We start from the raw sequence: 14,639 nt of genomic DNA on the forward strand, positions 1-14,639 counted from the left end.
CCTTTTTTAGTCGTTCCGCTCGTGTTGCGATCAAGCTTTGAAGGGGAACGCAAACTTCACGAGACTAGTGTGTCGCATGAGATGGCAATGGGCATGGGTTGAATCCGCTATTCTCCTCGACTTCTTGATACCTCCGTTATTCGAGGCTCCGTTATGGGATGTACGTGGCAAAGGTTGCGTAACTTTGCTGGTTTAAATTAATAGTAGATTTGCACACAAGTAAGCACAAAGATTGAAGTATGTTTACAAGTATTGGAAGCTGGTGAAGTTATGAGTGTATATTCCCCTCATGGGCCACCAAAATGTTGTGCCGATTCGCACCCGATCGTCAAAGTTGAGCAGAAGTCTACTCTGGGGGTCTTTCACACACTTTGTAATAAAAACTCGGAAATATGTTGAGCTTCACCAGTTGTATTCATTTATATACTGTAAGGAGTTGAATAACTCCCCACAAATCCCAGCAGCAGATGGCCGGCCGCTCACCAGGTACGCGGCGAATTCGCGTAGTGGCGGCGCGGCGAAGAGCGAGGACGGAGAACGAGAGAGTTGGAGGTCGAGGACGTAGAACGAGAGAGTTTGGAGAGGAAGAGAGTTTGGAGAGGAAGAGAGTTTGGAGAGCGAGAGAGTTTGGAGAGGAAGAGAGTTTGGAGACAAGAGTTTGGAGAGCATGATGGTTCGGAGACTAAGAGAGTTTGGAGACTAACAATGGAGAAGGAGAGAGCGGAGACTTGACGGGCGGAGCGAGAGTGCCGTGTGCATAAAGGAGTAGCGGGACGCCGCCGGACTTTGGACTTTGGAAAGAAGGTGCCACATCTCAGCAGCGGTGCGGCACACAAACATGTCGCATGCGTCTCCGGGATCAGCGCGACGGCAGCATCAGGCGGGAAGCAGTGCGTCAGGGACAAGAGGGTCAAACAGGAACCATGGACTTTGGACCCGATGTGGAGAGTTTTGGCGGGCCGTGTGCAAAAGGGAAATAACGGTACCCAGAGGCCCTATATAAACCCGCAGGGCGCTGGCAGCGGGATCAATCATTCAGTCGAGAGCATTCTGTCGAGATCAGACAGTCAAGAGCGAGCGGTCAGTCGAGAGCGAACGAAATCCAACCAAGCAAGCTACGAGGGAGCCACACCAGGGCGAGTCGTCGGAAGCAGCGCCGTAGGAGCCTACGAGGAGCAAGATCGTCACGTCGAGACGTTCGGGATTGGGATTACTAGGAATCTCCGAACTGAGACACAGGTGGCTGAGGTCTAAGGAGGCACCACACGGCTAGGTTCTGTTCTGTCCTGCCGACGAAGTCCTGGCGTTACGCCTGGAGGGTCTACTAGACTTAGATTTGAAATCGATAGTAGCAAGCCAGAAGGGAGAGAAGTCCCGGAGCGGCGTAACAGAACCCCTAGAGTAGCGAGCCAGAAGGGAGAGAAGTCCCGGAGCGGCGCAACGGAACCCCTAGAGTAGCGAGCCAGAAGGGAGAGAAGTCCCGGAACGGCGCAACGGAACCCCTAGAGTAGCGAGCCAGAAGGGAGAGAAGTCCCGGAGCGGCGCAACGGAACCCCTAGAGTAGCGAGCCAGAAGGGAGAGAAGTCCCGGAACGGCGCAACGGAACCCCTAGAGTAGCGAGCCAGAAGGGAGAGAAGTCCCGGAACGGCGCAACGGAACCCCTAAAGTAGCGAGCCAGAAGGGAGAGAAGTCCCGGAGCGGCGCAACAGAACCCTGAGAGTCACGAGCCAGAAGGGAGAGAAGTCCCGGATCGGCGTATGCCTTCGAGCCCAGCACAGAAGTCAAGACCTACAGCCACCTGTCAGGAGCAGCTTGCAGGACATCGCCACCAGCAAGCAGGACACCACATCGCAACGGCCACGCAAGGAGGATCGAGCCCGCAGGAACGGCACGTACAGTACGCGGAAGGGTGAGGCTAGGGTGGAACGTTCGTTTACACGAGGCACAGAAGCGAAGTGAAAAGCAAGGCAGTTTCCTGGCGTTCCGCCTTGACTGTCCGCACGATCTGAGCGGAAGCCCGTGCGACCATCAGGGACAGAGCAAGGGACAGGAGGTCGGGTATCGAGAGGAGTGATCCTGGAGAGCTCGTCAGTCTGTTCACCCTAGTCTGAGAACGGTGACGCTTCCCTAAGCCCGCACGGCTGACCCCATAGCGAGTCTGAATCGTGGCCGAGCAGTCACCGAGCCAGCCACGTCAGGAGCAATCAGCGGTCAAGGATCTTCGAGGAGCGACAAGACAACCCACACCGTCGGAGACAGCGAGACAAGCAAGTTATAAAGCCGACTGCAGTTATACCCGCAATAAACCCACTCCGAACCCGAGAATTCTGTGCTTTTTCACTGAACTACTGGGCGGTCACGTTTATATAAATTTGGTGGGACGAACACACACAATCTACTGAGCTAGCCGCACAAATACCGTAGCGAGCAGAAACCAAAGAAATCAGTTCGTTAAAATACTTTCAATCTTTGACTTAATGCTAATTTTGATTTATAAATTATGAAATATAAAAGCTCGGTTATAAACGCAACCAGCTTCTCCTTATGTCTTCCTCGGTGTGTCGTGCTGCTAACATTAGCATCAGAAATCTAAAATTCGCTGTTAAAACTGCTGTTGTCCACTGCTTCTTAGAGTCGCCAGAAAAACAGATGTCCAGCTTCTCCTAATCGACAGAAACACCCGTTCACGTTCAGTAATCGGCACTTTGTAGCGATTCGGTGCTCATTAAGTGCTGATTGGTACTGCAGGGAATTGCATACCAAGAATTTAAGAAAAAATTTAAAAATATTTTATCGTTAATAATCGTTAATAATTTAATAATAAGTGAATTTTTAAAATTTTATTTTTACATAACGATTTGAATAGTCGAACATGTCCATAAATACCCTGCATTCATGTGTAAAGGGAAAGGCATAGACAAACGGGACATGTCAAAGAACAGAGCAATAACGGATTAGCGGAAAATATGATGTTGCTTGTTGTTTTCATTAAACAATAATTAATAAACAAAACCAGTGATTTAAAAAAAATTAGTCTAAATATTCGTTTATGTAGTAAAAAACAAGAAACGGTGGGTATTAATAAAAAATTTATGGTATTACAAATCTGTTAAAGACTCTTAAAATCTTATTGAGGGAAAACTTTCAAGGAACCGAAAATAAGAGATGTTTGTTTTTAAAACTAAAGGTTGTGGTTTAAATTCTTTAAATTTTACTTTTGTGTGCTTAAACAAATTCCTAACGACGCTTTTAAAATAAGACTTCCAAACTTCTCTAATTATTAATTCCTGGAAAAGTGTTATTTTTTCCGCAACTGTATATTTATACCCCTTACGCGTAGAGTAAAATGGGATATTCTGGATTCGTAGGAAAGTATGTAAAAGGAAGAAAATAGCGTTTCCGACCCCATAAAGAATATATTTTCTTCATCAGGATCACTAGCCGAGTCGGTTTAGCCATATCCGTCTTTCCCTATGAAAGCTGAGATCTCGAAAACTATAGGAGCAGGAAAATTCAGACTTGGCATATAGATTCCTGGGCTTCCTGCGCAGCGCAAGTTCAGAATAAGTTTCAGAAAGAAAATTTTAACTGAAATGTGTTTGCCTCATAAATACCTTTCTGCTGACCCAAGAAAAAATGTGCCACGCCCACAAACGGCTTAAACGCTTTAATCTGTCTTCCGCCCACATAACATCTACTAAAATATCCCTTTGCTGCTTATATATCTCCATATTCCTTTTGCTCCTTTAAGCTGACTAACGGGTATTTGATATCTCGACTATAGCGTTCTTCTTTGTTTTCTCAATTATTTTTAACAACAAAATTAAATAAATCAGGAGACAGAAACAAGAAGACAAATCCAAATTTTTCAACTAATGCAAACCTATTTTTTTTCCAATTCTAGATGCATTCGCTCAGGTGGAGCCCTCGGAGCCTCCGGAAAAGGTTCTTCAGAAGGCGATGCGGTGCATGAGAAACTTGAGTTGCTCGAAGCGGAAGGGTACGCAGCCTCCAGATGATGGAGGGGGTGCCAAGAACCCCAATAACACCGGTAACCTAAAAGCGCCCGCATTGTAAATTTAATAGTAAATAATTCAAAACAATGAAATAGAACCGAAATATATTTTATATCTATGTGTATATCTGCTTTTTCTTTCGCTTAAAAAAGCACTGAATCTGTGCTAATTATTGAGCACTACTTAATCCTAGGATATGCCTATGTTAATTTAAGCAGTCACTTTCAAACAAATTGAGCACTGAATTAGCGTTCAGTAATCGGCACTTTGTAGCGATTCGGTGCTCACTAAGTGCTGATTGGTACTGCAGGGAATTGCATACCGAGACTTTAAGATTAGATTTTAAATTATTTTATCGTTCTTTCTAATTACTCAAAACAGCTCCTCAACCTTTGGCCCACGATACATTCTTGTAAAAATACCCGTGTCAAAGTAATTAATCAACAAATATGGCCACATTTACCAGTTCAGAGCATCTTACCTTACCTGAGCATGGACCTTGTGCGTTCCAAACTCTATTTGAAGGTCCTGAATATTTAGATGATGTTAAATAGCTTAACAAAGGAAACTTTTTTTCTACCACTTTTGGATAAACTAGCTAGTTTAAAGATAAAACAGCTATAAATAACTAAATTTTGTACACGTGTTACTTGTAAAAAACTAAAGCTTCAGGTACTATATGTTATTAGAGGATATTTTAAAGTCTTTTTACACCCTTCTAATATGATTTGTCTAATAACCATCGATTCAGAACATCTAACACTTTCTGAGTTTGGTTTTGATTTATGTTTATAACAAAAACTTCTTATATCAAACAAAAAACTTTTGTGACGAAAATGTACGATCTACTAAATAAATACATTTTCTACATTTTTTACATTCGGCACGCTGCAATTCAATATGCCTCAGAGTTGGACACAGAGAATTGGAAAGAAGACACCCGTGAATTTGATCCGCGAATATAACTTGAATTGTATGCGAGTATTTCAGTCTCCAATCTTTTCATTGTTTGCCTCTCCAATTCAATTGAAAGTCTGAACGTCGCGCTTAGAACAACCTCACGCCAGCATACAATATCTGATATGTGCGTTTAATTCATTCAAGACTATATTTATATTCATCCAACATAACCGTGCAACTTAGCTTGAACTTAAGCACTTCAGCGCATCAGTAAAATAGCCAAAAAACCCAGTCATTGGCTCGCTTACTGTGTCTACAACATTGGCGAAGGAGATGAGGTGCCATCATTCCCCAACCTGGAGCAGTTTATAAATGACCGCCTCGTCACGATCGATGCGACCGAAACGCCTCGTTTGAGCAACAGGTTCGTCCGTCCACGGACCCCAACAGTCATATCCAATGTCACAATGAGCAAGCGCGGGTTCCCAGCAACCTTCGATGCGTGCATTGCGGGTCCAGCCACATCCTCCAGAGGTGCCCCGCATTTTTGTCCATGGACTCTTATCAGCGAAAGGAGTTTGCCATCTGGGTTAAATTTCGTCTTAACTGTTTGGGAACCTCACACACGCACTCACGGTACACAAGTACGCGGAACTGTCAGAAATGTGGTCAGCGTCACCATACGCTCATGCACCACCCATAGCGTCCGTCACTCACACAAGAAACTCAGTCTACACCTGTACAAACGCCTCCGACATCCAGCCTGCATTCAACGCAGCACCAATACGGAGCATTTTACTAGCGACCGCCCGAGTCTATATCACCAATCCAAAAACCGGACCAAAAGCCGCGATCAACGACCTACTGGATAATGGATCCAAAGCAACCCTAATCTCGGAACATACAGTCCAATCGCTACGTTTTAAGAAGGTTTCCACGCACAGCACAAATGCAGGAGTTGCAGCAAGTAAGACTCAGCAGTGCAAGGGCACCGTTAGCTTCAGCATTCGTCCACCGAGCAGGAGCTCACCCAGTTTAGAAGTCGGAGCTGCCTATGTCCTTAATTCCTTAACAGCATTTTTGCCCGGACAAAGCACCCTTTCTCGGAAGTGGGAACAACACATTGGCCTTGCGCTAGCAGACCCGCAATTCTACCGCTCCAAACGAATCGACCTAATAATCAGAGCAGATTTGTTGACTCAAATATTTCTGCCAGGCCTGCGAACCGGGTCAGCAGCCGAGCCCATGGCACAAAACACAATCTTCGGATGGGTCCAGTCCGGCCAAGCATGATCTGCCGAGCCCAACCAGCAACTCACACCGCAATAAACACAGAACATATATTAAAATAGTTTTGCGAAACAGAAGCAGTTCCGGAACCCCATCCTCTCTCCGCTAAAGAGTCTTGGTGCGAAGAATTCTTTAAAGAAACCAACCGGCACTTAAAAATTCCACGTTATGTTTTGCCGCTTAAAGCACTTTGCGACCAGAAATGACCATCGGACGATTAAACCTGGAACGCCACCTTAAATGATCACCAGATGAATGGATCCGTTAGATCCCAGCCAGATAACGCAAGGGAAGAGGACCGAGCGACAGAACACCAAGTAAGCGCTAGCAACATATCGATATCCTCTTGTGTTCTTCCACATCACGCGGTTATCAAGGAAGAAAGCCTGTCCGCCAAACATAGGATAGCGTTTGACGCATCCGCCAAGACTCCCAATGGTCGGTCGCTAAACGACATTCTGTGTGTCGGACGAACATTGCAAAATTACCTGGCTACAGTTATTCTGAATTGGAGAAAATATTCACATGTATTCACAGCAAACATCCAAAATATGTATCGATGCATAAACGTACATCACGACAACCATCAGTACCAACGGATCCTTTGGAGGGCAGCCGACGGCGAAATCAACGAATTTTGTCTCACAAGGGTAACTTTCGGCACAGCATCCGCTCCGCTTACAGCAATTCGAGTGCTATATAAAATTGGCGAAGACGAAATTGGCAGATATCCGAGGGCGAAACATGTCCCGAAGCACGAGATTTACGTCGATGATAAGCTTACCGAGGACTGTACAGTTGAGGCTGCAAAGGACAAAATGGAGCAAGTATCTGGGGCACTTCAAAAGGCATGCATGGGGTTAAGGAAGTGGGCGAGCAACAGTCCATCATTGTTGCCAGAAATTCCCGTCGAGCACAGATGCGGTAAAACTCTGCTACAATGGGACAATGAGGACCCGGTCAAGACATTGGGAATGTACTGGATACGAACTTCAGATGTGTTCGAATACAAAATCCTTGTTCAACCTCCGAAACGAAAAGACTAATCCCATCTAATATCTCACGATTATTCGACCCGCTCGAACTGATTACCCCGATCATCATATCGGCTAGAATTTTATTAAAATAAATAATGTTGCAACGATCACCCAGTGCGATGGAACCATCACTGGATTGCAATGGGAAGACGCAGTTTCTTCGCATCTCGTGGCACGCTGGACGCCATTTTTTCAGTTTCAGAGCACCTGATGGATCCAGACTCAAGAGTACTGTGGAAGCTGTGTCCCCTAACAGTGGAGTTTCCCGATGGTCTGGTTGTCTGGCGATGGTTGGTCGATTGTATAGATGATCTAACTGGAACGGCTGGTTTCCTACTCTCAATTAGATCGATGCTGACCAATCGATTGTGCAGAAACACCTCCAGCTTTGTGAAGGTGGGGATTTCCACGTTGTTGCCCAGGGAATGTTCCCAGGCCTGTGTTGTGCTGATAGGCAGCTTTGTGAGTAAGTGATGTACCAACCAATGATCACAGGAATCAATGGCAATGTGTAGTCGTCGGAATTCACTTATACATACAATTGCCAAGTTTAACAAATTCCTAAGGTCCACCGCGATCTCCTTGGACAGTGGCTCGATTCCGTACAGTGCATTCATATTGTACATGAACTGCAGTCGAGGGTTGTTGTATCGTTTTACCACAAGGTTCCATGCCACTGCATAGTTGGTTTCTGTTAATGCCATATGGTTTATATCCTGGTCTCGTCCGTGCGGTAGTGCTTGCTTCAAGAAATGAAATTTTTGAATGTTTGAAAGAGATTGATTTTCATGTTTTAGCTGCGTAAAGCTGTCATAAAAAGATGGCCAATCTGCAAAATTTCCTGAAAAGTGGGGTACTGGCAATTTGGGCAGCTGATTTGTGGAAACAGGACTGGGCACAAGGGTGTTGTTTATGGATTGATCACTTGATACCTGTATTGGAACCGGAAACTTGGTATCGTATTCATCGACGAAAGAACAATAAATGTGGCTGTATGCTTGCTCAAAATTGTATTCAACAGCATCCGCAAAATACGGATGCGATCGTGGACATTGCTGTAAAATGAGCGATTGATGATTTGCGTAAAATTGTTTCGAAAGCTCGTTGAGCTTGTTGAGGCGAAACTCATAGTAGGATTTAGTTTTCTTTATTTGACCGTCCTTTTTAGCATTTTTAATTAGTTGGGTCAACCTGGAAGATAAGTCCATCTGCATTGCGTACACGTCTGCAAAAGGCTCGACCACAGCCAAAGGTGCCGAGCTCTGTTCTGCCAAATCACTACCATTACTTTCATTTTTACCCATTTTAATGTTTTCCTATTGCACTCTGCTTTGAAAAACCACACACAAATACTCTCACAAACACACTCACCTTTTTTAGTCGTTCCGCTCGTGTTGCGATCAAGCTTTGAAGGGGAACGCAAACTTCACGAGACTAGTGTGTCGCATGAGATGGCAATGGGCATGGGTTGAATCCGCTATTCTCCTCGACTTCTTGATACCTCCGTTATTCGAGGCTCCGTTATGGGATGTACGTGGCAAAGGTTGCGTAACATTGCTGGTTTAAATTAATAGTAGATTTGCACACAAGTAAGCACAAAGATTGAAGTATGTTTACAAATATTGGAAGCTGGTGAAGTTATGAGTGTATATTCCCCTCATGGGCCACCAAAATGTTGTGCCGATTCGCACCCGATCGTCAAAGTTGAGCAGAAGTCTACTCTGGGGGTCTTTCACACACTTTGTAATAAAAACTCGGAAATATGTTGAGCTTCACCATTTGTATTCATTTGTATACTAAGGAGTTGAATAACTCCCCACAAATCCCAGCAGCAGATGGCCGGCCGCTCACGAGGTACGCGGCGAATTCGCGTAGTGGCGGCGCGGCGAAGAGCGAGGACGGAGAACGAGAGAGTTGGAGGTCGAGGACGTAGAACGAGAGAGTTTGGAGATCGAGAACGGAGAACGAGACAGTTTGGAGAGGAAGAGAGTTTGGAGAGGAAGAGAGTTTGGAGAGCGAGAGAGTTTGGAGAGGAAGAGAGTTTGGAGACAAGAGTTTGGAGGGCGAGAGAGTTTGGAGAGCATGAGGGTTCGGAGACTAAGAGAGTTTGGAGACTAACAATGGAGAAGGAGAGAGCGGAGACTTGACGGGCGGAGCGAGAGTGCCGTGTGCATAAAGGAGTAGCGGGACGCCGCCGGACTTTGGACTTTGGAAAGAAGGTGCCACATCTCAGTAGCGGTGCGGCACACAAACATGTCGCATGCGTCTCCGGGATCAGCGCGACGGCAGCATCAGGCGGGAAGCAGTGCGTCAGGGACAAGAGGGTCAAACAGGAACCATGGACTTTGGACCCGATGTGGAGAGTTTTGGCGGGCCGTGTGCAAAAGGGAAATAACGGTACCCAGAGGCCCTATATAAACCCGCAGGGCGCTGGCAGCGGGATCAATCATTCAGTCGAGAGCATTCTGTCGAGATCAGACAGTCAAGAGCGAGCGGTCAGTCGAGAGCGAACGAAATCCAACCAAGCAAGCTACGAGGGAGCCACACCAGGGCGAGTCGTCGGAAGCAGCGCCGTAGGAGCCTACGAGGAGCAAGATCGTCACGTCGAGACGTTCGGGATTGGGATTACTAGGAATCTCCGAACTGAGACACAGGTGGCTGAGGTCTAAGGAGGCACCACACGGCTAGGTTCTGTTCTGTCCTGCCGACGAAGTCCTGGCGTTACGCCTGGAGGGTCTACTAGACTTAGATTTGAAATCGATAGTAGCAAGCCAGAAGGGAGAGAAGTCCCGGAGCGGCGTAACAGAACCCCTAGAGTAGCGAGCCAGAAGGGAGAGAAGTCCCGGAGCGGCGCAACGGAACCCCTAGAGTAGCGAGCCAGAAGGGAGAGAAGTCCCGGAACGGCGCAACGGAACCCCTAGAGTAGCGAGCCAGAAGGGAGAGAAGTCCCGGAGCGGCGCAACGGAACCCCTAGAGTAGCGAGCCAGAAGGGAGAGAAGTCCCGGAACGGCGCAACGGAACCCCTAGAGTAGCGAGCCAGAAGGGAGAGAAGTCCCGGAACGGCGCAACGGAACCCCTAAAGTAGCGAGCCAGAAGGGAGAGAAGTCCCGGAGCGGCGCAACAGAACCCTGAGAGTCACGAGCCAGAAGGGAGAGAAGTCCCGGATCGGCGTATGCCTTCGAGCCCAGCACAGAAGTCAAGACCTACAGCCACCTGTCAGGAGCAGCTTGCAGGACATCGCCACCAGCAAGCAGGACACCACATCGCAACGGCCACGCAAGGAGGATCGAGCCCGCAGGAACGGCACGTACAGTACGCGGAAGGGTGACGCTAGGGTGGAACGTTCGTTTACACGAGGCACAGAAGCGAAGTGAAAAGCAAGGCAGTTTCCTGGCGTTCCGCCTTGACTGTCCGCACGATCTGAGCGGAAGCCCGTGCGACCATCAGGGACAGAGCAAGGGACAGGAGGTCGGGTATCGAGAGGAGTGATCCTGGAGAGCTCGTCAGTCTGTTCACCCTAGTCTGAGAACGGTGACGCTTCCCTAAGCCCGCACGGCTGACCCCATAGCGAGTCTGAATCGTGGCCGAGCAGTCACCGAGCCAGCCACGTCAGGAGCAATCAGCGGTCAAGGATCTTCGAGGAGCGACAAGACAACCCACACCGTCGGAGACAGCGAGACAAGCAAGTTATAAAGCCGACTGCAGTTATACCCGCAATAAACCCACTCCGAACCCGAGAATTCTGTGCTTTTTCACTGAACTACTGGGCGGTCACGTTTATATAAATTTGGTGGGACGAACACACACAATCTACTGAGCTAGCCGCACAAATACCGTAGCGAGCAGAAACCAAAGAAATCAGTTCGTTAAAATACTTTCAATCTTTGACTTAATGCTAATTTTGATTTATAAATTATGAAATATAAAAGCTCGGTTATAAACGCAACCAGCTTCTCCTTATGTCTTCCTCGGTGTGTCGTGCTGCTAACATTAGCATCAGAAATCTAAAATTCGCTGTTAAAACTGCTGTTGTCCACTGCTTCTTAGAGTCGCCAGAAAAACAGATGTCCAGCTTCTCCTAATCGACAGAAACACCCGTTCACGTTCAGTAATCGGCACTTTGTAGCGATTCGGTGCTCATTAAGTGCTGATTGGTACTGCAGGGAATTGCATACCAAGAATTTAAGAAAAAATTTAAAAATATTTTATCGTTAATAATCGTTAATAATTTAATAATAAGTGAATTTTTAAAATTTTATTTTTACATAACGATTTGAATAGTCGAACATGTCCATAAATACCCTGCATTCATGTGCAAGGGGACAGGCATAGACAAACGGGACATGTCAAAGAACAGAGCAATAACGGATTAGCGGAAAATATGATGTTGCTTGTTGTTTTCATTAAACAATAATTAATAAACAAAACCAGTGATTTAAAAAAAATTGTAGTCTAAAATATTCGTTTATGTAGTAAAAAACAAGAAACGGTGGGTATTAATAAAAAATTTATGGTATTACAAATCTGTTAAAGACTCTTAACATCTTATTGAGGGAAAACTTTCAAGGAACCGAAAATAAGAGATGTTTGTTTTTAAAACTAAAGGTTGTGGTTTAAATTCTTTAAATTTTACTTTTGTGTGCTTAAACAAATTCCTAACGACGCTTTTAAAATAAGACTTCCAAACTTCTCTAATTATTAATTCCTGGAAAAGTGTTATTTTTTCCGCAACTGTATATTTATACCCCTTACGCGTAGAGTAAAATGGGATATTCTGGATTCGTAGGAAAGTATGTAAAAGGAAGAAAATAGCGTTTCCGACCCCATAAAGAATATATTTTCTTCATCAGGATCACTAGCCGAGTCGGTTTAGCCATATCCGTCTTTCCCTATGAAAGCTGAGATCTCGAAAACTATAGGAGCAGGAAAATTCAGACTTGGCATATAGATTCCTGGGCTTCCTGCGCAGCGCAAGTTCAGAATAAGTTTCAGAAAGAAAATTTTAACTGAAATGTGTTTGCCTCATAAATACCTTTCTGCTGACCCAAGAAAAAATGTGCCACGCCCACAAACGGCTTAAACGCTTTAATCTGTCTTCCGCCCACATAACATCTACTAAAATATCCCTTTGCTGCTTATATATCTCCATATTCCTTTTGCTCCTTTAAGCTGACTAACGGGTATTTGATATCTCGAATATAGCGTTCTTCTTTGTTTTCTCAATTATTTTTAACAACAAAATTAAATAAATCAGGAGACAGAAACAAGAAGACAAATCCAAATTTTTCAACTAATGCAAACATATTTTTTTTCCAATTCTAGATGCATTCGCTCAGGTGGAGCCCTCGGAGCCTCCGGAAAAGGTTCTTCAGAAGGCGATGCGGTGCATGAGAAACTTGAGTTGCTCGAAGCGGAAGGGTACGCAGCCTCCAGATGATGGAGGAGGTGCCAAGAACCCCAATAACACCGGTAACCTAAAAGCGCCCGCATTGTAAATTTAATAGTAAATAATTCAAAACAATGAAATAGAACCGAAATATATTTTATATCTATGTGTATATCTGCTAAACGCTATACCTTTGCTTTTTCTTTCGCTTAAAAAAGCACTGAATCTGTGCTAATTATTGATCACTTCAAACAAATTGAGCACTGAATTAGCGTTCAGTAATCGGCACTTTGTAGCGATTCGGTGCTCACTAAGTGCTGATTGGTACTGCAGGGAATTGCATACCAAGACTTTAAGATTAGATTTTAAATTATTTTATCGTTCTTTCTAATTACTCAAAACAGCTCCTCAACCTTTGGCCCACGATACATTCTTGTAAAAATACCCGTGTCAAAGTAATTAATCAACAAATATGGCCACATTTACCAGTTCAGAGCATCTTACCTTACCTGAGCATGGACCTTGTGCGTTCCAAACTCTATTTGAAGGTCCTGAATATTTAGATGATGTTAAATAGCTTAACAAAGGAAACTTTTTTTCTACCACTTTTGGATAAACTAGCTAGTTTAAAGATAAAACAGCTACAAATAACTAAATTTTGTACACGTGTTAAGTGTAAAAAAAAAAAGTGTAAAAACTTCTTATATCAAACAAAAAACTTTTGTGACGAAAATGTACGATCTACTAAATAAATACATTTTCTACATTTTTTACATTCGGCACGCTGCAATTCAATATGCCTCAGAGTTGGACACAGAGAATTGGAAAGAAGACACCCGTGAATTTGATCCGCGAATATAACTTGAATTGTATGCGAGTATTTCAGTCTCCAATCTTTTCATTGTTTGCCTCTCCAATTCAATTGAAAGTCTGAACGTCGCGCTTAGAACAACCTCACGCCAGCATACAATATCTGATATGTGCGTTTAATTCATTCAAGACTATATTTATATTCATCCAACATAACCGTGCAACTTAGCTTGAACTTAAGCACTTCAGCGCATCAGTAAAATAGCCAAAAAACCCAGTCATTGGCTCGCTTACTGTGTCTACAACATTGGCGAAGGAGATGAGGTGCCATCATTCCCCAACCTGGAGCAGTTTATAAATGACCGCCTCGTCACGATCGATGCGACCGAAACGCCTCGTTTGAGCAACAGGTTCGTCCGTCCACGGACCCCAACAGTCATATCCAATGTCACAATGAGCAAGCGCGGGTTCCCAGCAACCTTCGATGCGTGCATTGCGGGTCCAGCCACATCCTCCAGAGGTGCCCCGCATTTTTGTCCATGGACTCTTATCAGCGAAAGGAGTTTGCCATCTGGGTTAAATTTCGTCTTAACTGTTTGGGAACCTCACACACGCACTCACGGTACACAAGTACGCGGAACTGTCAGAAATGTGGTCAGCGTCACCATACGCTCATGCACCACCCATAGCGTCCGTCACTCACACAAGAAACTCAGTCTACACCTGTACAAACGCCTCCGACATCCAGCCTGCATTCAACGCAGCACCAATACGGAGCATTTTACTAGCGACCGCCCGAGTCTATATCACCAATCCAAAAACCGGACCAAAAGCCGCGATCAACGACCTACTGGATAATGGATCCAAAGCAACCCTAATCTCGGAACATACAGTAAAATCGCTACGTTTTAAGAAGGTTTCCACGCACAGCACAAATGCAGGAGTTGCAGCAAGTAAGACTCAGCAGTGCAAGGGCACCGTTAGCTTCAGCATTCGTCCACCGAGCAGAAGCTCACCCAGTTTAGAAGTCGGAGCTGCCTATGTCCTTAATTCCTTAACAGCATTTTTGCCCGGACAAAGCACCCTTTCTCGGAAGTGGGAACAACACATTGGCCTTGCGCTAGCAGACCCGCAATTCTACCGCTCCAAACGAATCGACCTAATAATCAGAGCAGATTTGTTGACTCAAATATTTCTGCC

General features: G+C 45.2%; 1 protein-coding gene across 15 annotated transcripts in view; it reads left to right on the top strand.

The window, feature by feature from the left end:
- Positions 1–12,817, top strand: part of LOC127011035 (uncharacterized) — a 42,601-nt gene extending 29,784 nt beyond the window's left edge. For 9 of the 15 annotated variants that reach the window (XM_050887935.1, XM_050887930.1, XM_050887931.1 and 6 more), the window contains 2 exons: positions 3,905–4,051; positions 12,566–12,817. In XM_050887935.1, coding sequence (XP_050743892.1) covers positions 3,961–4,051; positions 12,566–12,738 — 264 coding nt within the window. In that variant the 5' untranslated portion in view covers positions 3,905–3,960 and the 3' untranslated portion in view covers positions 12,739–12,817. Of the gene's footprint in view, positions 1–3,904; positions 4,052–12,565 lie in introns of those variants that run through there. The other 6 variants (XM_050887943.1, XM_050887941.1, XM_050887938.1 and 3 more) reach the window with 4 other exon arrangements.
- Positions 12,818–14,639: the final 1,822 nt, after the last annotated feature.

The sequence above is a fragment of the Drosophila biarmipes genome, chromosome 2R (assembly GCF_025231255.1).
Source record: "Drosophila biarmipes strain raj3 chromosome 2R, RU_DBia_V1.1, whole genome shotgun sequence".
NCBI classification, from domain to species: domain Eukaryota; kingdom Metazoa; phylum Arthropoda; class Insecta; order Diptera; family Drosophilidae; genus Drosophila; species Drosophila biarmipes.